This window comes from Rana temporaria, chromosome 2, assembly GCF_905171775.1.
Source record: "Rana temporaria chromosome 2, aRanTem1.1, whole genome shotgun sequence".
NCBI lineage: Eukaryota > Metazoa > Chordata > Amphibia > Anura > Ranidae > Rana > Rana temporaria.
The window spans coordinates 315,819,600-315,846,644 of NC_053490.1; the positions used below are offsets into that span (position 1 = coordinate 315,819,600).

A 27,045-nucleotide genomic window follows, 5' to 3' on the forward strand; every position below is an offset into this window, starting at 1 on the left:
GGACAGAATAAAAACTAAAAGAAAATAAAATGATTTGAAGCGCCCCGTCACACCGAGCTCGCAGGCAGAAGCGATCGCATGCGCAAGTTGCGCCCGCATATGACAAGTGTTCAAACCACACATGTGAGGTATTTCTGCGATCATTGGAGCGAGAGCTATAGTCTTAGACCACGGTAACGCAAAACTGGTAACCTGTATAAATTTTTAAATGTCGTTATTCCACGAGCGGGCACAATTTTGATGGTTGGCTAAACTGGGTAGTGAGTAGTTGAGTTAGTCCGTATATAGGATTTGTATCTTAGAATTTGGTCAAGATTGGGTTTTGGTGGGATATGTGAGTTTGTTTAACCACTTTACTACCGGCCTCTGTCAATTGACGGCGGCACGATAGTGCTCTTGTTCTGAGAGGACGTCATAAGATGTCCTCGCCTTGCAGAGCCACTAGGGCGCACGCCGCTGCGTTACTGGGAACCCGATGCGCGTGCCCGAGCCGCGATTGCTCATTAACTGGGCAGGACCGTGGATCTGTGTGTAAACGCACAGATCCACGTCCTGTCAGGGACACACCATCGTCTCCCCTCCCTATGTACAAGGGACGCACCAGTCGCCTCCCCCAGTCAGGCCCCTCCCCCTACAGTTAGAATCACTCATTAGGGTACACATTTAACCCCTTGATCGCCTCCTAGTGTTAACCCCTTCCCTGCCAGTCACATTTACACAGTAATCTGCATTTTTATAGCACTGTTCGCTGTATAAATGTGGTCCTAAAATAGTGACAAAAGTGTCCGCCGCAATATCAGTCACAATAAACGCTGATCGCTGGCTATTACTGGTAAAAAAATCAAAATAAATCAAAATAAATAAAAATGTTATCCCCTTTTTTTTGTAGCCGCTATAACTTTATGCGCAAACCAATCAATATACGCTTATTGCGATTTTTTTATTTTTTTATTTTTTTAAATATGTAGAACGCCTTTCAGCCAAAACTGAGGAAAAAAATTGTTTTATATATTTTTGGGGATATTTATTATAGCAGAAATTAAATTTTTTTTTTTTTTTTTAATTGTCGCACTTCTTTTGTTTTATAGCGAAAAAATAAAAAACGCAAAGGTGATCAAATGCCACCAATAGAAAGCTCTCTTTGTGGGGAAAAAATTATTAAAATTTCATTTGGGTTAAGTGTAGCATGACCGTACAATTGTCATTCAAATTGTGACAGCGCTGAAAGCTAAAAAATGGCTTGGGCAGGAAGGGGGTGAAAGGTATTGAGGTGGTTAAACGTACAACTATACTTTAGCAGCTCTCAATATTATGCTAACCACTTCATTACTGGGCACTTAAACCCCCTTCCTGCCCAGACCAATTTTCAGCTTTCAGCGCTGACGCATTTTGAATGACAATTGCGCGGTCATACAACACTGGACCCAAATTATATTTTTATCTTTTTTTCCCACAAATAGAGCTTTCTTTTGGTGGTATTTGATCATCTCTGCGGTTTTTATTTTTTGCGCTATAAACAAAAAGACAAGAAATTTTGAAAAAAACAAGGGTACTTTGTGGCTAGTGGCTCTGCAAGGCGAGGACATCTTATGACGTCCTCTCAGAACAAGAGCACTATCGTGCCGCCGTCAATTGACAGCGGCCGGTAGTAAAGTGGTTAAACTCACATATCCCACCAAAACCCAATCTTTTTGTTATAATATCCCAATTTTTGTTAAACAATTTTTTTTCCTCAGTTTAGGCCGATACGTATTCTTTTACATATTTTTGTTAAAAAATCGCAATAAGCGTATATTGATTGGTTTGCGCAAAAGTTATAGCGCCTACAAAATATGGGATAGATATATATGGAAAAAAAAATTTGTCAGGCCTGCGATATTACGGCGGACATATCGGACACTTTTGACACTATTTTGGGACCATTCACATTTATACAGCGATTAGTGCTATAAAAATGCACTGATTACTGTATAAATGTGACTGGCAGTGAAGGGGTTAACTCCAGGGGGCAAGGAAGGGGTTAAATTTGTAATCTGGGAGTGATTCTTACTGTGTGGAGGGGGACTGACTGGGGGAGGTGACCGATGCTGTGTCCCTATGTACAAGGGACACAGCAGGTCTCTCCTCTCCTTGGCAGGACGTGGAGCTCTGTGTTTACACACAGAGCTCCACGTCCCTGCTGTCACCGCCGATCGCGGGTACCTGGCGGACAGCACGGATGTCAGGCACGCGCATCGGCATCTTAGCGATGCGCCGGCACATTCTTTCCCCGATGCGCGCCCCCAGCGGCACGCGTGGGGAATGCACATAAAAGGACGTCCACCCGGCAGTTGAGAGCTGTGCTGTGGACGTATTTCGTCTACAGCGTGGGTCTCAAGTGGCTAAACTGATTTTGTGTAAAAATGTTGTTTTATTTTTTTAGCTGATCAGTAAGGTCTGTTTTTATTTCCAGTTCAGTCCTAGAGAGAACTGAAAATCCTTTTTGGACTGCATGGTTATCTTAAATCAAATTTGCCATTTTAAGCCAAGTTATGTATATTACCAGTATATGTTGTCATTTGGTTTGTCACATTTCCCATGGAGACTGAATTGTTTGGTTGGTATGACTATATCACCATGTGTACAGAAATGTTTGTTGCAACCCATGATGTAATAGGTTGTGTACTATTGTCAGGGGAGGTGTGTATATTGCTGTAGTAGTGCCTGAATTGTTTGTCTGAAAATGGGTGCATGTGATTTATGCTAGATTACTTTAACTACACTGGGGACTCGCCCCTTTTTGATTGGAACTACTTATCTTCAAAGGTCCAATGTAAGATTGGAGAGATAACCAAAATATTACTTTTTGTTCTGCTTGAAACGTATTCCTGCTCGGGTACAGGGCAGTACAGAGTCATTTCACCCTCCCACATCTTTAGTGGCCACGTGCATGCGGCACATACGAGTCTCTGATGCAGCTGTTACATACTGATAAGACTGGTCAGGCTATGATGTATTCCTAGCCCCCCTCCCATCTGACTGCTTCTTATATTATGGTGTACATGGAGAGAGCGGATTAATAATCTTTTTATATGGACACTTGTTTGGCCCATTTATTTATGGACATTGCTAACACTGGGTGGACTTGGTACAAGTGTGGCAAAGTAGCTTTCGGTGGATTACACCATTATATATTGCTGGCAAATGGACTATGCAAGGAGAGTTTGGCAAGATAAATCTTTGAAGGGTAAGACCTTTGCCAACTCGCTGCTATTATAGGTGCTGGCTTGAGTCTGCTTTGTGAAACTTCCCTCCAGTCATCTACTGCTATTATACAGAGCATCTGGAAAGTTAGTGTTTACTTTTTCCACATTTTGTTAGTGCCTTATTCCTAAATGGATAAAACAATTTCCTCCAATTCTACAAATACCCCATTATGACAGCATGAAAGAAGTTTGAAATCTTTGCAAATTTATAAAAAATAAAAAAAAATAAAAACGAAAGTCACATGTACAAAGTCACATGTACATAAGTGTTCACAGCCTTTGCCATGCTCAAAATTGAGCTTAGGTGCATCCTGTTTCCACTCATCCTTGAAGCTGGGTTCACACTACTACACTACTTTCATCCTACTTTGCTCTGCTACATTGGTCCTACATTTATCCTACATTGGTCCTACATCCATCCTACTTTCATGAACAGGATACTACTTTGGTCCGACTTCAATGATATTCAATGGGCCTGAAGTAGGATCAATGTAGGACCAAAAGTAGTACAGGGAGCATTTTCAAAGTCGGACCGACTTGTGTAGGACGCTACAAGACTCTCTCATAGGGAAACATTGAACACAGAGCAAAGTAGGATGAAAGTAGTGTAGTAGTGTGAACCCAGCCTGAAATGTTTCTTCAACTTGATTGGAGTCCCCTTGTGGTAAATTCAGTGGATTGGACATGATTTGGAAAGGCACACACCTGTCTATAGAAGGTCCTACAGTTGGTGCATGTCAGAGCACAAACCAAGCCATGGAATCCAAGGAATTGTCTAGACCTCCAAGACTGGTTTGAATTGAGGCACAGATCTGGGGAAGGGTCTAGAAAAATGTGTGCAGCATTGAAGGTCCCAATGAGCGCTGTGGCCTCCATCTGTAAATGTAAGCAGGACATTAAAAAAAAAAAAAAATCTTTGGAGCGGTGTGTACACCATGACATGTCAAATTGGTGGCTATTGCCGTCAATGGCACCAATTCCCAAAAGAGGTTTCTGTACTACTTTTGGCAACTTCAGGGTGCCATTTCAATAGACATCTGTGCAGAACTCCGCACAGATGTCTCTAATTCTCCCCCTAAGTCGGGACTGACATGCTGGAATGAAATTGCAAGTTCAGCTGAACTCGCACAATTTCATTCCTGCTGTCAGTGTGAACCTAGGCTTGGTGCCTGGTGACACTTATCATGAATGGTACTTGAAGTCACCTTAACGATGGACATGCAATGGTGTGGATGGGCCATTAATGATTGTCACAAGGTAGAAGTACTTTTCAGACAGACAAATTGAAATATGCATTGTATTTCTTTATACTTGTGCTCAGCTTGTACTAACTAGGTTTTTTTTTTTTCTCCTTTTCTTTTCCTTCTTCCTTCTTTTTTTCTTTTCTTTTCTTTTCTTTTCTTTCTTTTTTTTTTTCTTCAGTAGGAGTAATACGGTGTCCAGTTTGCAGACAAGAATGCAGACAAATAGATCTAGTGGATAATTATTTTGTGAAAGACGCATCTGAATCTCAAAGCGGCACTGATGAAAAATCTGAGCAGGTAAGACAAACTTTTTAATATGCTTTGTCTCTGGTATTGTACTGATTGTGTATATACTGTATTGTTAATGCCAAGAGAGCCATCTGTAAAGAAGCGCACCGATAATGCAAGTATTAATGCCATAAATACATGGTATGTTTCAGTGCTGGTGTGTAAATACCAGCAACATTCTAGCTCTTGTTGCTGCTCTTGCTCTCCCCCCTGCTAGTTTTTTGCTTCCAGCCTCAGCACACTCTAAAGACAACTTGTGAATTGAAATGGTCACAACATACACGTGACATGTGGACACAAAATTAAACAATTTGGTTATACTGTCACCGACAGTAGGATTTGAACCGTGCCAAAAAACAAGGCTGTGTACACACCCTGCTGGACTGGATAATTTTGTGGCCTGCCTGCAATATGAGGTAGTGCTTTCTCACCACTGCTCCTTATTGCGGCAGCTAAATAATTTCACCTGGGTTAGTCCTTGCTACTACCTACAGTGACCTTGTCAACTCTGGCTATTTGAACCTCTCGTTTCCTGCAGTCTGAGTACCCAAGATTTAACCTTCTATTTGAGCCAAGTTGCCCCTACTTGAGGTGCAACATGTTGGATCCCAAACAGACAAGGGGCAGTCCCACTGTATTGGGTCCCTTGAGCTTATGATTCACTAACAGTTCTAGGGAGGCCTGCAGTGTTTGTTCTCAAGGGCCTGACCTTGACAGGCTGAAATCTCCGCAGCTTGAGTCCCTACACTCCGCTGAGGCAGTCCATACTTTCGCAAAACTAGGGTGTGCAAACATGGATCGAAATTCGACCATTTCCTCCTGAACTTGGCTGAATTTCGATCTGTGTATGGTTAGCTTGAGTCTTCCTTTTAACCAGTTGCCGACCAGCTGCCGGCTCGGCTGAGCGAAATCACGTGATTTCGCATGGTGCTGATGTGCGTGCCCGGCGGGTGCAATCACCGCCGGGCACCCGCGATCGATCATTATAGAGCGAGAACCGGGAGCTGTGTGTAAACACGGTCCTTTCAGGGGGAGAATTGACTGATCGCATGTTCATACAATGTATGAACAGCAATCTGTCGTTTCCCCTACTCGGTCCCCCTACTCGGTCAGTTAGTACACACACAGGGAACATAATTAACCCCTTGCTCGCCCCCTAGTGTTAACCCCTTCCCTGCCAGTGACATTTTTACAGTAAACGCATTTTTATAGCACTGATCGCTATAAAAATGGCAATGGTCCCAAAAATTTGTCCATCGTGTCTGCCATAAGGTCGCAGTACCGATAAAAATCACTGCCATTACTACTAAAAAAAAAAAATATTAATAAAAATGCCATAAAACTATCCATTTTGTAGATACTATAACTTTTGCGCAAACCATTTAAACGCTTATTGCGTTTTTTTTTTTACGAAAAATATGTAGAAGAATACGTATCGGCCTAAACTGAGGAAAAAAAATATATATATTTTTTTATATATTTTTGGGGGATATTTATTATAGCAAAAAGTAAAATTGTCAGTTAAAGCGACGCAGTGCCGAATCGCAAAAAGTGGCCTGGCAAAATTACCAGCAAAATGGTCTGGGGCTGAAATGGTTTAAAGGATAAGTTCCCTTTTTAAGGAAAAATAAATGCACATCTTTTTTTTAGGTAAAAAAACCAATCGGCAGATCGCTCATGCCATTAAGGTCTAAATGCACACGGGCATGTGTATCGGCTTACCTGTACATCCCTGACAGGTATACTCAAACTACCACAGCGCCATGTAGTTCACACCGTCAGCTGCTAAAGATGTTGGTGCTTGTCGTTCAGACACATGAAGCGGTGTGCCTAAATGACCTGGCCATGTGGGCGGAGACTTTTCAAATAGTGGCCGCTAGTATGGTGAACTTCTACCTGTAATGCAGTGGGCAGGGGCTGCAGCATTGGGAACATGTTACATGTTCCACCCTAAAATTTGGTGTAACATGCTCCATAAGATGAACTAATCCTTTTTTTTAAGTTTTGATTGACATTTTTTGATGCTTTTTGCAGAAATGCTGGGAATTTTTAACAACAATTTTACCTTTTTTGAACACATTCACATCAATGCATTTTTGTGCCACTGTGTTAACAGTCACTGTATATAGCTGGTTGCTAAGGAGCCGGTCAGGAAGATTGCTGCTGTATCCTTAGCAATCGATGTCATCTGGCTTCCCCGCTGATTGCAGGCTAAAACAATTCACAATATAAAAACCACGTGGAAGCCCCCCCCCCAGTCCATACCATCGATCTGGTATGGATTTGGAGGGGTTACCCCCCTCTCCAAAATAAAAAAATGGCAGAGGGGACAAGCGAGCAGGTGTGGGGTCTTTCCATGTTGATGGGGACATGGGCCTCTCCCGACAACCTGGCCGGTGGTTGTCGGGGTCTGTGGGCAGGGGAATCTGGAAGCCCCCTTTAACGTGCAGTGAAATGTAAAAAAAAACACAAGAACCGTTTTTTTGACAAGCCCTTTTATCTAAAAAAAAACAGCGCTGTCTTCTTTCCAAGCCGTCAACTTCTCCCTCGCTGCCAGTTACCCACTAAACAAACAGTCCACTCCTGTCTTCTCCGTTGTGACGTCTCCCACTGTCTGACATATCTTATGTGGCCATCCAATTATGTCACCCGAAGTGACCACCCTTTGTGAAGTCACCCCTTGTGAGCGGTTGTTTTGGCGAGGAAGAAAGCGGTGACTGCGAAGATGGCTCAGAGCTATTTTTTAATAAAGGACTGGTCAAAAGCCGGCTCTTGGTTTTTCTTTACATTTGACTGCTTTTTGGTGAATGGATACCTATTCATATGGGGGGGGGGTCGTCTGGGGGTCCTCTTGTTAAAGGGTGATTCCAGATTCCGATATGCCGCCCCCCCCCCCCGCAGACCCTGAAAACCACCGGCCAGGGTTGTTGGGAAGAGGCCCTTGTCCCCATCAACAAGGGGGCAAGGTGCTTTGGGATGGGGGGGGGGGGGGCCCTGCCACTAAGCACCCACACACCCCCATGTTGAAGCTCGGATAATGGTCTGGTATGGATTTGAGGGGGGGGGGGGCACGCACGCCTTTGTTTTTGTTAAGGATGCGGCGGCACTGCAGAAACGCTCAAAAGCAACATGCATAGATGTGTGTGGGTGTGTGGGATGGGTGTGGTTCCCTTCTTGGTTAAAACCCAGGAGGATTTCTGGAGTTCTGTAGAATTTCATTGAATTTCATTGTTCAAATTGCCGTTTTGATTTCTGACTTTGAAGCCTTTCCCTGCAGAATCATCTGACCTGCCATGGCCGCCTCTGAGCTATGGCTGCTCTGATGAATTCTCCTTGTATCCTTCCAGGATATTGTCCCGGAGGAGTTGCAGGCAGTTGCCATAACTCCCAGGTTAACCACTTACTGGGCACTTAACCCCCCCTCCTGTTCAGACCAATTTTCAGCTTTCAGTACTCACACTTTGACAATTAGTCATGTAATACTGTACCCAAAAAAATCACATCTGATGTACTGGCGGCCTATAATTTCATGAGACCCCAAAAAGCCAGGAAAGTAAAAATGCCCCCCAAATAACCCATTTATTGGAAAGTAAACATTCCAAGGTATTTAGTAAGAGGCATGGTGAGTTATTTGAAGTTGTAATTTTTCCCCACAATCCTTTGCAAAATTTAAAGCGGATGTCCCCTGGAAAAAAAGCCAGCAGCTACAAATACTGCAGCTGCTGACTTTTAATATCAGCACACTTACCTGTCCTGGAGTCCAGGTATATGCACCCCCTTCCCCCTGAAAGGTGTCAAATGTGACACCGAAGGGGGGGAGGGTTCCAATGAGCGGGAGTGGAGGTGGAGGGTGGAGCTCTGCTTTAAGATTTATTTATTTTTTCACAAAATTGTGATTGTAATGGCTTTTTTTTTCCTCTCATGGCATGTGCATACCACAAATGACACCCCAAAATACATTCTGCTGCTGCTCCTGAGTATTAAGATACCACATGTGTGGGACTTTTTCACTGCCTGGCCACATACAGAGACCCAACATGCAGGGAGCACCGTTGGGTGTTCTAGGAGCATAAATTACACATCTCATTTCTCAACCACCCATTACACGTTTGAAGGCCCTGGAGCACCAGGACAATGGAAACGCTCACAAAATGACCTCATTTTGGAAAGCTAACTCCCCAACGTATAATCTGAGGCATAATGAGTCTTTTGAACGATTCATTTTTTTTTTTTTACCAGAAGTTTTTGGAAAATGTGGGAAAAAAATATAAGATATCTCCAACACATAGCATTTACATAGCAAAAATGACACCCCAAAATACATTCTGATACTCCTCCTGAGTATGGCGATACCACTTGAGAGACTTCTACACAGCCTGGCCACATACAGGGATCCAACATGCAAGGAACACCGTCGGGTGTTCTAGGGACACATAGCATGCACATGCCAAGAATTACACCCCACAATACATTATGCTGAGCAAAGCGTAAACAAAAGATTACCTGTGGTTTTAGTAGCGCAGTTGTACACAGGAGGCTGCTGGTACAGGCAGGGACTGGGTCAGCAACGGCGAACACAATTCAGCAGACAAGCATACTGTCCATATACAGTCCAGGCAGAAATATTGTCAGCAGTGGCAAAAATATTTGGTCCTGGTAGTAGACAGGAACATGTGGTGTGGTCAGTGCGACAGGCGGAGACATAATGGCAGTAAGTCCTACAGGCAGAAGTAGGGTCTCATCCAGGACAGAATGGGGACAGGGATAGAAGCTTCTCCCACCCAAATCCCTTTGAAGCCTCGGTCTCCAGACCCTAATCTAGGAATGAGAAGAAAAACAAATTGTTTTCTTCATCCAGAAAAACAATTCTGGAGCCCCTCGCATATGTGTGACCCCTGTGTTTTACCCCGCTACTGGACTAGTGGGATTCAAGATCAGTCCATTAGGCAGGCAAAAAACATGGTCATACAGTCCAGGGTCAGTTCCAGATCAGGCAGAGGTATGTACAGAATCGGCAGACAGAAGCGTGGTCAAATTACAAGCCAGGGTCAGTTACAGAGCAGGCAGTGGAATAAGGTGTGTAAAGGCAGGAACTGAGGATTACGTTTACCATACTTGACTAATAATTGATTGAAGTATGGTAACGGCGAAAACGGTAACGTATGCAGAGGCCTGGGTGGGAAGAACATTGGGCACAATGTCTCTTCCGACTCCTCCACTGGTACACACGTTTACTTTTTTTTTTTTTTTTTAACGTTGGTCTGGAAGGGATTTTATCGGGCAAAGTGGCGTTCGAAGAGTTGACTAAGAACATCTGATCGGATGTTTTCTGGTGGGCCGTTCAGGAATATAAGGGCAGTGAAAACTTCCTGGTAGCCAAGGAAGAGTTTGGGGTTTTGGATGGAGTTGTGGTAAATACGAGTTGTACATGGCCAATTGAAAAAAAAAATTGCTACTTTTTTTTATACCAATGGTATGTCCGTTTGTGGCAAGGTAGGGTTTAAGCATTTGGTCATTGAAGTCGACTTCCCCCATGAGCAAATTTTATATTCATCGATGCATTTTGGTTTTTGGATGGGGCCATTCCTTCTGGGGATTTCCACAAAGGTGGTATTGTGGATCGAAGACAACATGTAGACATCCCTTCTGTCCCCCCACTTCACTGCCAGAGTCTCCTTGTTTCCTAGACTTGCCGATTCTCCTTTTCTCAACTTCTTATTGACAAGACTTTGAGGAAAGCCCTTCTGGTTCTCCGGTGAAGGTTATGGAACAGGGGCAGAGATGTGTAAAAATTGTCTACGTACAAATGGTAGCCTTTCTCCAGTAGGGTATATGAGGTCCCAAACAACTTTTCCACTTGATCCCAAGTAAGGATGAGCTCCAGCGTGTTCGCATAGTACACATGTAGAGCCTGCCAGGATGTCTGCACGGCGATGCGCTAATCACAGCCAATGAGACATTGTCCAGATGCTCGGCTGCAGAGATCGGTAAATGTCTCCCTGGCTGTGATTAGCGCAGCGCTGTGCAGACTTCCTGGCGGGCTCTGCACGTGTACTATGCAAACATGCTGGAGCTTATCTTTAATACCAAGTAGTCTGGGCAATTGGGGAGATGCAGCTGGGTGTTCTTCCCTTCATACACTTTGAAGGCATATATGTACCCTGTGACTCGGTCACATTTGTATACCTTCACCCCATAGCGGGCCCTTTTTGCTGGGAATAAATGTTTTGTTTTTTAAGCCTGCCGCTAAATTTAACAAGGGACTCATCCACACGTATGTGTTGGTCTGGGGTAAACCGCTGGGGGAATATTTCTGATAAATAATTTAGTGTCCGAATTTTGAAAAGCCTGTCATAATTTGGGTCATCTTGGGGAGGGCACTGAGTATTGTCATTGAAATGGGGGGGGGGGGGGAGAAACCCTCAGGATCATGAGATATCTGGTTCTGGGCATTACCTTGGAGAAGATTGGCATGGGTTGGATTGACCAATAGGAATTCAAAGTGTTTTTTTTTGGCGAGTCCCATACAAAATGTGCGGCCTGAAAAAAACGTCAACTCCTCCACCGTTGGGTCTCTCCACTTGTAGGGACGGGCATAATAGGATGTTGGATTATTCAAAATAAATTGCTGTGCATACAGGTTGCACTGCGCCACAATTGTTGATAGCATCTCCTCTGTAAAAATTAAATCAAATAAATTGGGGGAAAATTCTGTGTCCACCTGGACTCCTAGCTGAGCAGTGAAAGGGGGAATGTTGGCTTCTCCTGAATTAGGAGGAAGCCACAAGGGGTTCTGAAGGGCATAGGGAAGGCTGACATGGGTCCTTGGCCTTTCTTGCTGAGGTACTGCGGTGCTGGTGGATGGCCTCCTCACCAGAACACCTTCGTTTGGCGGGCAGAATATCTTCCTCCTCTGAGTCTGTGTTCCACTGCTGAGGACTGGCTCATAATTTACGTCCGACTTAGAATTCGAATTTGAAAGGGAATCCGAGAAAGAGAGCTTCCCGTTTGCTCTCGTCAGCCATGGAAAGTATTTGGTATGCCTCAGCGGAAAAGCATATTTTGGACATGGTTGCTGGTGGTGATGCCACTACGCAGGGGGGCACTGATGGCACAGGTGTGCACTGTACTAATGGGACCCTGTTTGGCACTGTAATATATTATGTTTTAACTCGCTGAAGCACAGGTCGCTCTCCCTCCTTACACGCGGTCTCCGTGTGAGGAGGGAGAGCCAGCAATGATGATCTCATATGTTTACATATGGTTACATAGCCTCCCGGAAATTCAGGTCCGCGCTTTAGCCGTCATTCGGGCTATGGCGCGTGGACATCAAGTGGTTAAAGAGACCATTTTTAGCTCTGAAGCCTCATACACACACGCGCGGTTTTCTCGGCCAGAAACCGCAAAAAAACTGCTGGCAGAGCTTTCTTGCCGAGTAATCCGTGCCTGTGTACGAGGCTTTGAGGTTTCTCGTCGTGAAAACTGCCCAGAATCTCGACTAGAAAAATGGAGACCCTGCCTCCATGGAAACCCGTGCATGCTTGAAATGACTTGTGCGGTAGCTTCCAAGGCATAGGTAGGGTGAAGCAAGATGGCGGCGACGGCATTGAATGTGACAAGCGCATGCTCGTCGTCGATGTTACCGCGTCTGTGCCATTCAAAAGAACGGTGGTTCTTTTGAATTGTACGTATGTACACTCAGCCGGCAAGAAAATCTTGCCAGGAATCTCGTCAGAAAAAAAAAACTTTGTTTTTCCTAACGAGAATCCTGTCCGTGTGTACAGGGTTTACTAGTAACCTAGCTCTTGTTGGCAGGGCTGTGGAGTCGGTAGATAAATGTTCCGACTCCTCAGTTTTATGTACTTCCGACTCCGACTCCTCTGTATTAATATGCAAATGTATTTTATACATTCCTTGAGCCCTGGTTCACACTGGGTACGATTTGGAACGATTTGAGATGCGATTTGACATGTCAAATCGCATCTCAAATCGGCGGCAATTGTCGGCAATGGCACTGTCCTAATCAGTGCGACGCCGCATCTGCGATTTCAAAAAGTAGTTCCTGTACTACTTTTTGCGATTTCGGGCCGCGATTTACATTAAATTGCGGCCGAAATCGCGGCAAAATCGCGGCCGCGAAATCGCGGTAAAATTGCGCATTTTACCGCGATTTTGAATTCGCAGCAGTGTGAACCTAGGCTTAGGGAAAGAAACGCAACCTACCACAGGACTACTGGCTGGGAAGCCAACAGTCTACTGTATTGCACAGTTTAAGCAAAAGACAAACACAATGAAAACAAATCTGCTGCTGAAGATAGGGCAGTGGGAGGATCCAGGAAGGGGCATTTATTCTAAAACATGACTTTCCTAGGAGAATCCCATAGTCATGTTTTTAAAGTTTAAGCTAACAATCGGAGTTTACAAGTTTTTATAGCCTTAGCTAAATGACAGCAGTTTTTCCAATGGTTTACAGCTTCAGTCTTGAACTATTGGCCCTCCATTCCCTTCACTTATACAAGTGTCTCACTCTCTAGTCCTGCAAAAAACATATTTATTTAATCCCTTATCAGTGAGAGGCTAGGTTACACATGGGCGCTGCGTTCCCTGTAAAAGCAGAACACAACACTATGGAAAGTATAAGTATTGCAGCTCCTAATTGTGCGTTGCGTGCCATATAGTGAAGCACATGAAAAGCATGCTTCTTCACGGTCCCTTAACGTGTTCGTTTTGCGGTTACGTGAGGCACTGCATGCATTGGTCTTTATTCTTACAGTAGAGAAGTCATTAATTATAACTTTTTGTGAATTGGGACATTTAAACTTGTTTTTTTTTTTTTTATTCCAATCTAAATTTAGTAGGAGTCGGTGCATTGTTTGCCGACTCCGACTCCAGGTACCCAAATTTCCCCCGACTCCGACTCCACAGCCCTGCTTGTTGGTGCAAGAAACTTCAATGCCAGAGGAATCCCACCTATTGATCAGGATTCTGGCACTTTGTGCAATTTGGTTGTTCCTGCAGTACTCATCTTCTTGGGTGGAAGGTCTTCCGATCAGGACCCAGTTGGATAGTGCTACAGTAGACCCAGTCACCCATTTGATAGTTGATCCTGCCATCTCGGTCTTAAACCTTTCGCTGTACCAATTGAAAAGGTTTCTTCAAGCAAAGATTCTTCTGATGGGGAATTTAAGATCCTACTAAAGGCCTTTTACCCTTACAGGTCCAGCTCTGCAACCAGTTGTTGCTCCAAACGAATGATGACAGACATTTTGAAGTATAAAATTGGAAACAGAAAATTCTGCGCTATCAATAGTAAGCAGTTCACACTACCAACGGACAATGGTGGAATACAAAACAAAAAGTGTAGCGCATAAAATTAATAGATCACCCAATAAAAGGATGAATAAACAGTGCATCAAACAAATGGTGAAAAAAATTATGATGACAATATATCAACCAAAAAAGTGATGTATATGTATAGACACTGGATGGTGTGTATATATAAAATCTAAATAAATATGTGAAAAAGTCCAATGTGATGAAAATTGGTGATAATGGTCCCAATGCCTCGGAATGAAGTGCAGTAAAGAAATCCACCACCGATCATTGAAAGGAAGGCTTATCAGAGATACTGTACCCTAATGGACATATGCCCAGAGGGTCAGTAAAGCAGGGTATAAACCACTCTCAGGCCTGGATCATCGGCTGCATATAGTGCATCGTCCCCAGACGATGCACTATTTGATGCGAAACGCGTCGACTCCACCGCTGCCACTTTGTACATTTGAAAGCGCTGATCACCTTTTGATAACGTAAGTGTTTTTTTACCTACATTAAACATTGGTACCTTTCAGTATTACGATATGTGCCTTTCGCTTCTTCTCCTACATATTGGTTTACATTTTGGCCCACATTGGGTACCTCTGGAAGCGATCTTTTTCCTGATTCGATCCCTGGGTTCCTCTCTGACGTGCGAGACGTCTCAGTGAGAATTGCAGCCGATGATCCAGGCCTGAGAGTGGTTTATACCCTGCTTTACTGACCCTCTGGGCATATATCCATTAGGGTACAGTATCTCTGGTAAGCCATCCTTTCAATGATCGGTGGTGGATTTCTTTACTGCACTTCATTCCGAGGCATTGGGACTATTATCACCAATTTTCATCACATTGGACTTTTTTTTCCACATATATTTAGATTCTATATATAGACCATCCAGTGTCTCTACATATACATGACATTTTTGGTTGATATATTGTCATCATAATTTTTTCACTATTTGTTTGATGCACTGTTAATTCATCCTTTTTATTGGGTGATCTATTCATTTTATGCGCTACACTTTTTATGTTTGTTTTAGACATTTGAAGTATGACTGATGTCAATTCACATGCGCAAACTCTTATGGCTCTTAAAGGGGTTGTAAAGGAATTTTTTTCCCCCTAAATAGCTTCCTTTACCTTAGTGCAGTCCTCCTTCACTTGCCTCATCCTTCCATTTTGCTTTTAAATGTCCTTATTTCTTCTGAGAAATCCTCACTTCCTGTTCTTCTGTCTGTAACTACACACCGTAATGCAAGGCTTTCTTCCTGGTGTGGAGAAAGCCTCATGAGGGGGAGGGGGCAAGCAGGAGTGTCAGGACTCTCTCTACTTTGCAGATAAAGGAGCTGTGTGTTAGTGGGCGTCCTGACACTCCTGCTCGCCCCCTCCCTCCTCAAGAGGCTTTCTCCACACCAGGAAGAAAGCCTTGCATTACGATGATGAGTTAGACAGAAGAACAGGTTTTTGTGCCATCTTGGCATTTTATGGCCTTCGAAACTGTGCTAGGTAGTGAGGGGTGAATTCAAAAATGTACGCCCTTATAAATCCTGAAGCCGGTGATTGGTTTTCAGAGTCCCGTACACTGCTAGGATCTCAGTCTCGCACGTGGTATCTCTGTACTCGGGAGAATGTATTTTGGGGTGTAATTCCACATATAATAGCGCATGTGTGAGCAATATATCATTTAGTGACAACTCTGTACACTTTTTAAAAAGGGTTTGTCATTTTTCAATCACTTAATAAATTATTCAATGGGCTCGGCAATTTCCTTGAGGTCTACTTTCCAAAATGGGGTTAGGGGGGGGGGTTGTTGTTGTACTTCCTGCCATTATAGCACCTCAAATGTCATAAACTAAAAGCTGCGGAAATTCCAGAAAACTTAAGGTAGTTTGTAGATGCTATAACTTTTGCGCAAACCAATAAATATATGCTTTATTGACTTTTTGGTAAAAAAAGAACTTCCTGTTTCTTGTCTGGTCATTGACCTAAGCTCATGACATGCACAGTGCACTCTCTCTTGTGAGAGCTTGCCAGGAAGGGGGGGGGGCGTGAGTAAGTCATAAGAGGGCCAATGAAAGCTGGAGAAAGTGAACAGGCAGCAGCCTCAGCTGCCAACAGTTAAAATGGCTGCAGCCGGACTTGGTGGAGGCATATTTCTCCAGCATATTTGGCAAGTACAGAATTACAGTATATATAAAATATGCACAGTGGTTGCAGGGAAACTTCAGAATGGCAAAGATGTGTTTATTACAAATTATGTGAGCAGACTGCAGTTCCTCTTTAAGCTTGTTTAAGAGCAGTGTGAACAGCAAGCTGTAACAAAGCATTTGCAGAGCTTTCGGCATGCTTTGTTGAACCTTTTAACCACTTCCGTACCAGCTGATGTCGATATAGGTCAGCACTTTGAAGAGGGATATCTTTGTTATCCAGATATCCTGGATACCATATTTTTAGGGGCATACAGCTCCCACAACATCATCTTTGGGTAGGGGTACCAGGGAGGACATACGGTAAATGCCTCTCATGCAGCCGGCTTACTGCATTTGCGTTGGGAAGGTGGGCCACAGCACCGTCTGGAAATAGGTCTCTGATCTCTTCCTGGAATTATAGGAAGGATCCAGTTTGTCCTGAAGCTTTGTATAGCGCATAAGCATTCAGCAGAGCTAATTGGAATAAGAATACACATGCTTTTTTATACCAGTGTCTGGCCTTACGGGCAATTGGGTACGGCGCCAACAACTGGTCGTTGAGCTCCACCCCTCCCATGTTAAGGTTATATTCGTGGACACAGAGGGGTTTCTCCACACCAGTCGCTGTAGGAATTTGGACCGCCGTGTCTGCGTGAAGGGAGGAAAGAACGAAAAACATTATTATCCTTCCACTTCACAGCGAGCAAATTATTACACTTCAAGCAGGCTCTCTCCCCGTCTTAAGTCTGGATTCTACAAGCTGTTAGGGGAAGCCCCGGCGATTAGATTGCAAGGTGCCACATGCGTCAATTCCACAATCAAAGGTGACTAAAAAGTGTCACGCCTGTGTAATGTCCACATACACATGGTACCCCTTTCTGAATAAGGGTGACACCAAGTCCCACACAATCTTATCAGCGCTCCCTATGTAATCTGGGAAATTCTCAGGCTCCATGTGACATCTCTTCCCTCGTAAACCATAAAACTGTATGTATAGCCTGTTTCCCTGTCACAGAGCTTATTTATCTTGACTCTGATTGATGGGAATATACTGTTTGATAGACACGGAGCCAGAAAACTTAATTAGGGACTCATCAACGCAGACAACTTGATCGGGAGTAAACAAGGCTGCAAACTGTTGGTTGAAGTGGTTTACAAGGGGGCCCCTAGGCGGCCGCGCACCCGACGTAACGTTGCTTTGCCCAGCCGGGCCAACCTGCTGCAGTAAAACTGCGGCAGCTGGTCCGTAACTGGTTAAAGGGGAGTTCCAGCCATTTTTATGTTTATTAAAAGTCAGCAGCAACAAAAAGTGTAGCTGCTGGCTTTTAATAAACAGGCACTTACCTGCTCCAGCGCTCCAGCGACGCGCCGGCCGGGGCTCCGCTCCTCTCCCCCCCCCTCCCCGGCCGGCGTCTTCATCTTCAGTGTGGGCACCCGGCCGTGACAGCTTTCGGCTTCACGGCCGGGCACCCACTGCGCATGCGCGAACGGCGCGGCACTTCTCATGCGCGCGCGGCCCGGCCAGGAGATCGCCTAGGACCTGTGACGTGTCCTAGGCGATCGCCTACAGCAGCCACTTCCTGAAGGCGATTAAGCTTAGTCGCCTACAGGAAGGAGGAAGTGGGACAGGTAGTCCCACTCGTGCTGAAGCCCCCACTCCCCCCCAAAAAAATTACATGCCAAATGTGGCATGTAAGGGGGAGAGGAGTGGGTTAAGAGGAAGTTCCAAATTTGGGTGGAACTCCTCTTTAACTATGAAGCATGCTAATTATTCCACTTGATTATATAATGGAGCCGATGTGCAACTTACAGAAAATATATGGGCATAATGCCCTTGTAACTCTATTTTTGTTTTGCTCCAGTAGTGTCGAAGTATATTGGACCACATATATAGAAATGCTACACTGCTTGTATGTAGGTTAGGATGCCCAAGGTAACTTTTCAGTGTTTCTGTACGATTTCTCTACCTGTGTGTCACAAACTCTAAATTGAACTGAATGTTTGTTTTTTTTTCTTTTTGTGCGTTTTTTAGGTTTGTACGAGCTGTGAAGATAATGCAAGTGCTGTTGGCCTTTGTGGGGAATGTGGAGAATGGCTCTGCAAGACCTGTATTGAAGCACATCAAAGAGTTAAATTTACCAAGGATCACATAATAACAAAGAAGGAAGATGTATCTTCAGGTAACACATTTTTCTTACTGCTTTTGAACTCTTCTGTTTTGTTGAATGGGTAATCTATGTACAGTGAATTTTGGAAAATATTTTCAGTTTCTGGTTTAACGACTTGACCGCCTGAAGATTTATCCCTCTTCATGACCAGGCATTTTTTTGCGATACAGCACTGCGTTACTTTAACTGATGATTGCACGGTCGTGCGCTGCACCCAAATAAAACTTCCCCCCCCCCCCACAAATAGCTTACTTTTGGTGGTAATTGATGACCACAGCTTTTTTTTTTTTTTTTTGCGCTTTAAGCATATTAAATATTTTTACTTTCTGCAATAAAACATCCAAAAAAACAAACAAATTTCTTCATCAATTTAGGCCAATATGTATTTTGCTACATATTTTTGGTAAAATAAATCACAATAAGCGTGTATTGATTTGCACAAATATCACGTACACAAACGATGGGATATGTTTATGAATTTTTTATTTTTTTTACTAGTAATGGCAGTGATCAGTGACTTATAGCGGGACTGAGATATTGCAGTGGACAAATTGGACACCTAACTGACCCTTTTTGACTTTTTTTTTTTTTTGGGAACCAGTGACACTGGCTGGGAAGAGGTTATCGGGGGTGATTAAGGAGTTTAGTGTGTGTATGACTAGTGTTTTACTACTGTGGGGGAGGTGCTTCTACTAGTGGAAGGCAAAGATCTGTGTTCCTGCTTTGCAGAAACGCAGCACCAATGCCTTCCATACCAACATACTGGCAATTTGCCTTGTTTATTACACAGGCAGAACAGCAGTCTGCCTATGTAAACCATTGCCAGGTGCCGGCTGCACAAGCACAGCGGAAACAAGCCTCTGGCGGCATGCGTGCCGATACCCGGAAATGTATACCTAATCCTGCATGGTCACCCTGTTGCAGTAAATCTGCTCTGGGGCAAGTGGTTAATCACTTCAGCCCCGGAAGATTTTACCCCCTTTACTGACCAGAGCATTTTTCGAGATTCGGCACTGCGTCGCTTTAACTGACAATTGCACGGTTCTTTGTAATTTAGGTCAAAATATATTGGTGTATAATAATTTGTCTGTGTAAGTTAGTCCCACCTGGTATATACTGCTTATTTGAAAATGTATTAATCCTGATGTTCTGACTGCCTATCTCGTGAGGCCCTAAAATACCAGGACAGTACAAACCAGCCACCCCACCCCCAAATGACCCCTTTAAGGAAAATAGTATATCTGCACGATTTGTTAAAAAAATAAATAAAAAAAATTTGCGATCTCGACTCAAACCCCCTTCACAATGCTAATCAGTAATTTCTGCGATTCTATGCCACAGTGCAGAGCCAAGCTGTCAAAAAATAAATCGGACATATGTTTATCAACATTCCTCAGCACTGAGGGATAGAAAAGAGATGCAAAGGGGGTAATTTACAAAAGGCAAATCCACTTTGCACTAAAAGTACAAACTACATATGCAAAGTGCACTTGATATTGCACTGGAAGTGCAGTCACTGTAAATCTGAGGGGAAGATCTGAAAGGAGGGGAAGCTCTGCTGATTTTATTATCCAATCATGTGTAAGCTAAAATAGTTTATTTTCCTTCCATGTCCCCCTCAGATCTACAGCGACAGCTGTACAAGTGCAATTTCAAGTGCAATTTGCACTTGTAGATTGCACTTGTAGTGCAAAGTAGATTTGCCTTTCGTAAATAACCCCCTTAGTGTCTTTTTTTTCTTTCTCGTACATCACGGGACACAGAGCGGCATATTCATTACTAGTGGGTTATATGGAGTACCTTCAGGTGATGGACACTGGCAATCTCAAACAGGAAGTGCCCCTCCCTATATAACCCCCTCCCATAGGAGGAGTACCTCAGTTTTTTCGTCAGTGTCTTAGGTGTTGGTGCACGTTGAGGCTGTGCCTGTAGTAGTCCTTGGGACCAGGGCCAGCTGACCGGATCCGTCCAAGGTGCTTCATAGCCAAAGTGGACGGTACCCGGGCCCCAATTCGTGGATGGGGTTTTGCCTATAATGCCTCTCCTTGGAGGGCTGGACCCTGGGTTCCAGGTCTGGTTTCTAACCTAGAGAATACCTGTTGCCAGTGGTGCTGTATAGGTCCAGGTTGTGGTGTTCTTTTAAGACCCCAGTCCCTGAAGGTCTATGACCATACCCACGGTGAAGGGTGAAGATTGGGCCTCTTGCAGAGCAATACCCTGCGGCGTGGAAAGGTAAGCAGGGGGCCTACGGAACTTGGTTTGTCAGTAGGCTTCCTACAGGGGATTCTTGGGCAGCCTATTTATGCCTCTGTGCATGGGCAAAGGAGAACCACAAAGTTTTCAAACGGGATGGCTCAAAACACCCAGGTATAGTTCCCCTGGCTGGGCTAGTAGGCTGCTGCTGCTTCTGTCACAAGGAGGGCCTTTTTTGGGCAGGGTGTTCCACAGAGAAGGAACCATACCATTAGGGAGACAGTTTAAAGCTTCCCTTTTACCTGTGTCTGCTGCTCCAGCGTCTAAGGTCCTGGTGTCTCCTCTCCACATGGCTTCCTGCTTCCCCTAGCGGCGTTTGACGCGCGCGTGCGCGCGCTTTTACTTATCTGTGCGCGCGCATACGCGGCGGTGCTGCGGGGAGGGGGCGGTTGACGCCGGACGGCTCCTCCCCCCTGCACACAGGGAGGATAAATCCTGGAGGGCTGTTCAGTCTGTAAAGGCTGTGAGGGGACACGGAGCAGCGATGCTGGCTACAGCATAGGAAGGTTTGACAGAGCTTTCTGGCACAGTGACACCCGGTGGCAGTTGTGGGAAGTACACCTTACTAAGGAGCCTCTGGCTTAAAAGTTTGCATTCAAGCCTGTGTACTAAGCAGCGCCTTTGAACACTTAGGGTGCTCACCTAGCCCAGCATTAGGGGGTCAATACCAGACAAAAAAAAAAAAAAAAAAAAGATTTTTTCTGGTTGAAGCCCTTGGGGCTCAGTATTGATTTTCCCTTTTTATAGGTTATGGGAGGTTTGGAGTCCCTCTAACATTACCCTATCCTATTGTTTCACATTTATTTGATTATATGTGTATTTTCTCCAGCTATTACAGTCAGTTGTATACTAGCGGAGTGCCTCAGAATTTGTATATTATGGCTCCTAAGGGTGCAGGTAGCGCTAAGAACGCTAAAACGGTTAAAAAACCAAAAGGTTCTCCATCGGGCTCTGAGGATATCCAAAATCTAGTGGCCCCTACTACTCCGGAATGCCCGGAAGTTGTTGTCCTAGGTGAGCCATCAGGGTTGCTAGGTGCTATGGCTGGCCCTACTCAACCAGCTCCTTCCTATGTAACGGAAGAGATGTTAGCCTCCACCTTGGGTGGATTGGAAAGGAGGATGGCCGCTCTAATTACGGCATCTTTGGCAGGGAAGAAGCGGGTTAGATCCCCGTCTCCCAGGTCTGAGTCTCTGGAGGAGGATATCCTCTCCGACTGACGAGGGAGGTCAGGATCACCTTGACCATTTAGGTTCTGAGGATTCTACAATAGAGGAACCTTTTTCAGCTTCTCACGCAGAAAGACTGTGGGTTCAGTCCCTAACGGATATGGTGCGGTTGGCTTTTAAGATACCTGGGCCTCAGCCTCTGGCCTCCGCGGTATCCTCATTGGGCTCCCTGAAAGCGCCCCAAGCCAATTTGGTATTCCCGGTACATCCTTTGTTAAAGGACCTGATTTTTCAGGACTGGGCTAAGCCAGACAGGTAACCCTTAGAGGAAGAGTTTTCAAAGAGATGGGCTGTCCCTACTGTGGACGCAGCCATCTCATGTGTGAACAGATCTTTAACTTGCAGGTGTTTAAGGATCCGGTTGATAAACGCTTGGTAACATTACTTAAGGCCTCCTTTACTTCAGCAGGGGCGATAGTTCAGCCTGCTGTGGCTGCTATTGGAGTGGCCCAAGCATTATCAGATAAGACTAAGCAAATGCTTAAACTTATCCCTGCCCAGCAGGCAGAGGAATTTTGGATATACCCAAGGCTATACGCTTTACGGTGGATGCTATCAAGGACTCCATCCAGCAGGCGTCACGTTTTATTCTTATTTCTAATCCATATGAGAAGGCTCTTATGGTTGAAGAATTGGGAGGCTGAGCCCCCGTGCAAAAAACTCCTGGTAGGGTTCCCTTCCATGGAGGACGTCTCTTCGGAGAAGACTTGGATAGATATATTCAGACTATATCAAGCGGCAAAAGCACTCTCTTGCCAGTCAAGAAGAAGGCACGAGGGCCCGCATTTAAGCGCCAGCCCTCCCCGGGGCAGGGGCTCTCTAATACCAAACAGTATCGACGGCCTCCTGCAAGATCAGGCATTAACAATAAGCCGCAGGGCCAAGCCACTGGGGGCAAGAAGCAGTGGTACCGCAAGCCTGCGAAGCCAGCCCCCAAGTCGGCCCTATGAAGGGGCGCCCCCACCCACGATGGTGGGGGGAAGGCTGCGTCTCTCTGCAGAGGTTTGGGAGGCCACCATTCCCGACTGCTGGGTACGGTCTTCCGTGACCACGGGCTACAAGCTAGAATTTCTAAAATTCCCTCCTCCTCATTACCAGGAGTCAAGAGTACCAGGCGACCCTGTGAAAGGAGCCGCATTGATGGCGGCATTGAATCATCTGCTATGCCAGAAGGTGATAGTAGAAGTACCAGTCCGGGAACAGGGATTGGGGTTCTACTCCAACCTGTTTATCATCCCAAAGCCCAACGGCGATGTCAGGCCAATTTTGGACTTAAAGGGAGTAAATGCGTATCTAAAGGTCCGCTCATTCCGGATGGAAACTATTCGGTCAGCTGTCGCCGTGCTCCAGAAGGACGACTTCATGGCGTCCATAGACATAAAGGATGCTTACCTTTATGTGCCAATTTTTCAGCCACATCAAGTATTTCTATGCTTCTCGGTGGCTCAGCGTCATTTCCAATTTGTGGCGCTCCCCTTCGGGTTGGCTACGGCCCCCCGGGTATTCACGAAGGTCCTAGCCCCAATCCTAGCCAATCTAAGGATCCAGGGGGTCACGGTCCTGGCTTACCTGGACGACCTCTTGGTCGTAGACCATTCGTCTCCTGGCCTGGAAAGAGCAGTGGCCCTCACGGTTCAGTACCTCGAGAGGTTCGGCTGGGTCCTAAATCGAGACAGGTCAGCATTCCTGCCCACAAGGCAGCTGGATTATCTCGGCATGAGATTGGATACAGAACAGAGGGTGTTTCTACCCCTATTAAAGGCCATCAAAGAGCTAATACAAATGGTTCTAAGCAAGAGAAGGCCAACTGTTCGCCTATGTATGCGGCTACTAGGCAAGATGGTGGCCACATTCGAGGCGGTTCCGTACGCTCAGAGCCACACTCGCATCCTGCAGGCAGCCATCCTGTCAGCCTGGAGCAAGAGGCCTCAGGCCTTAGAAATTCCTTGGCCACTCTCACCAAGAGTGCGGCAAAGTCTAGCTTGGTGGTTAAACCCTCAATCTCCTGAAGGGAAAGACTTTCAGTCCTGTGACCTGGAAGATAGTAACCACAGACGCCAGCCTGATGGGCTGGGGAGCAATTTTGGATGGTTGCACTCGCCAGGGCTCTTGGGCAGCGGCAGAGAAGCAGTTGCCCATCAATATCTTGGAGCTCAGAGCTGCTCGACTAGCCCTCAGGGCTTGGACGTCCAAACTACAAGGGTTCCCGGTGAAAATACAATCGGACAATGCCACGGCGGTGGCATATATATATAAATCACCAAGGGGGAACCAAGAGTCAAGCCGCTCAGAGAGAAGTGAGCTTGATTTTCTTGTGGGCAGAAGCCCATGTGCCCTGCATATCGGCTATATTCATTCCCGGAGTCGACAACCTACAGGCAGACTTCTTAAGTCGCCAGACTCTGTTGCCGGGGGTGTGGTCTCTGCATCCACAGGTCTTTCAGACACTCTGCCAGAAATGGGGAGTGCCGGACGTGGATATCATGGCATCGAGACTGAACAAGAAGCTAGACAGGTTCATGTCCCGCACAAGGGATCCCAGGGCCTGCGGAACCGATGCGTTAGTTTGCCCTTGGCATCAGTTCAAACTTCTTTATGCATTTTCCCCGCTCCAGTTACTACCCTGCCTGCTGCTCAGGATCAGGGTGGAGCACATACCAGTCTTCCTGGTAGCTCCAGCATGGCCCAGAAGGGCATGGTATTCACTAATCCTAAGGATGGTAGTGGGAGACCCTTGGACTCTTCCTCTACGGCCAGTACTGCTATCGCAAGGTCCGATCCTCCACCCTGCCTTACGGCATCTAAAGTTGACGGCCTGGAGGCTGAATCCCTGATTCTCAGGGGTAGAGGTCTGTCTCAGAAAGTAATCTCTACCCTAATCAGAGCCAGGAAACCGGTCTCTAGGGTGATTTATTACAGGGTCTGGAAGGCCTATGCAGGCTGGTGTGAGTCCAAGTTATGGCTTTCTCGTAAGTTTACCATCGATAGGGTATTAAGTTTTCTCCAGCTCGGAGTGGATAAAGGACTGGCATTAAGCACAATCAAAGGACAGATTTCAGCTTTGTCAGTATGGTTTCAGCGGCCGCTGGCCACCCACTCGCTGGTTAAGACCTTCATTCAAGGGGTCTTGCGTATTAATCCTCCAGTTAAATCCCCGCTTTGTCCGTGGGATTTAAATCTTGTTCTGTCAAGTTTACAGAAACAACCTTTTGAGCCGTTGGCTGAAATTCCTTTGGTTTTACTGACAAGGAAGTTAGTATTTTTGGTCGCCATAGTTTCCGCCAGAAGAGTATCGGAACTGGCAGCCTTATCCTGTAAGGAACCATATCTTATTTTGCATAAGGACAAGGTCGTTCTCCGCCCTCATCCTTCCTTCCTACCAAAGGTTATATCCAGTTTTCATCTAAACCAGGATTTGGTATTACCATCCTTCTTTCCTAAACCTACTTCCAGAAAGGAAGGGTTGCTGCATACCTTGGATATTGTCAGGGCCATGAAGGCCTATCTTAAAGCTACAGAGAAGATCCGGAAAACAGATGTGTTGTTCATTTTACCGGATGGGCCCAAGAAGGGGCAGGCAACTGAAAAATCCACCATCGCGAGGTGGATTAAACAGTTAATCACTCAGGCCTACGGCTTGAAGGGGTTGCCTCCTCCGTTATCATTAAAGGCTCATTCTACTAGGGCCATGGGCGCCTCCTGGGCAGCACACCACCAGATCTCTATGGCTCAAGTTTGCAAGGCGGCAACCTGGTCTTCTGTCCACACGTTTACAAGGTTCTACCAGTTGGACGTAAGAAGGAATACTGATGCAGCCTTTGGGCAGGCAGTGCTGCGGGCTGCAGTTTGAGACCCTCGGATTCCGGGGGCTCCCTTTTGAGTAAAATTTAAAAATTTAAATTTATTTTTCTCAACTAAGTTGGATTTATTATGATTTGAGTATATCTCTAAATTAAATCCTTTTGTCTTGGGAAGATGTCTCCCTCCCCTCATTGTAAGCATTGCTTTGGGACATCCCACTAGTAATGAATATGCCGCTCTGTGTCCCGTGATGTACGAGAAAGAAAAAGGGATTTTTAATACAGCTTACCTGTAAAATCCTTTTCTTGGAGTACATCACGGGACACAGAGCTCCCACCCCTCTTATGGGGACCATTTTGGGAGGCATACTGCTTGCTACAAAACTGAGGTACTCCTCCTATGGGAGGGGGTTATATAGGGAGGGGCACTTCCTGTTTGAGATTGCCAGTGTCCATCACCTGAAGGTACTCCATATAACCCACTAGTAATGAATATGCCGCTCTGTGTCCCGTGATGTACTCCAAGAAAAGGATTTTACAGGTAAGCTGTATTAAAAATCCCTTTTTTTTTTTTGTTCTTTTCTGATCGAATGAATGAAATTCAGTCTGTAATTGAGCCTCTTTGAGATAACAAAAAAATAACAGTAAAGTTATCCCAATTTTTTTCTGTATTGTGAAAGATAATGTTATGCCGAGTAAATTGATACCCAACATGTCATGTCGATTGCGCCCGATCGTCGAATGGTGACAAACTTTGGCACTTAAAAATCTCCATTGGTGATGTTTAAAAATGTCTACAGGTTACCAGTTTAGATTTACAGAGGTCTAGTGCCAGAATTATTGCATTTTACTCGTCTCATTACTGTTTGGGTCAGTTATAACATATCTTATTACACTTATGACAAGCGTATATAATCTAACCCATGTTTTCTTTTGTATTAATCTTAAGTGGCAACCAATGCTTCCATATCGTACCTGTTCTATTCTCTGTATATGACAAATTCTCAATAAATACTCATTGAAGAGAGCGAGTTCAGCCTGTACAAAAAAAAAAAAAATTAGGTTAGCAGCTTCAAATACTGTAGCTGTTGACTTTTAATATAAGTACACTTCCCTGTCCAGGGATACCAAGCGGATGCATCCATTGGCTCCGGGTGCAGGTGCTGACATCTCCACTAAGGGCAACGGGAAGCACAGCCTGTCAACCTAATGCGCAAGCTGCGCTTTCTAAATGGTCCCTCTGCATTTTATAACCTTTGTATCTCCCAGAAGGCAGCGAAATTTTTTTGTAGATCGCCGCCCATCTGGAACA

General features: G+C 45.1%; 1 protein-coding gene across 4 annotated transcripts in view; it reads left to right on the forward strand.

The window, feature by feature from the left end:
* The window catches only part of TRIM33 (tripartite motif containing 33), a 207,033-nt gene that overhangs the window by 46,036 nt on the left and 133,952 nt on the right, over nucleotides 1-27,045 (forward strand). For 3 of the 4 annotated variants that reach the window (XM_040337442.1, XM_040337444.1, XM_040337445.1), the window contains exons 2-3: nucleotides 4,668-4,786; nucleotides 18,316-18,463. In XM_040337442.1, the coding sequence (XP_040193376.1) occupies nucleotides 4,668-4,786; nucleotides 18,316-18,463 (267 nt within the window). The remainder of the gene's footprint in view (nucleotides 1-4,667; nucleotides 4,787-18,315; nucleotides 18,464-27,045) is intronic. The other variant, XM_040337443.1, reaches the window with a different exon arrangement.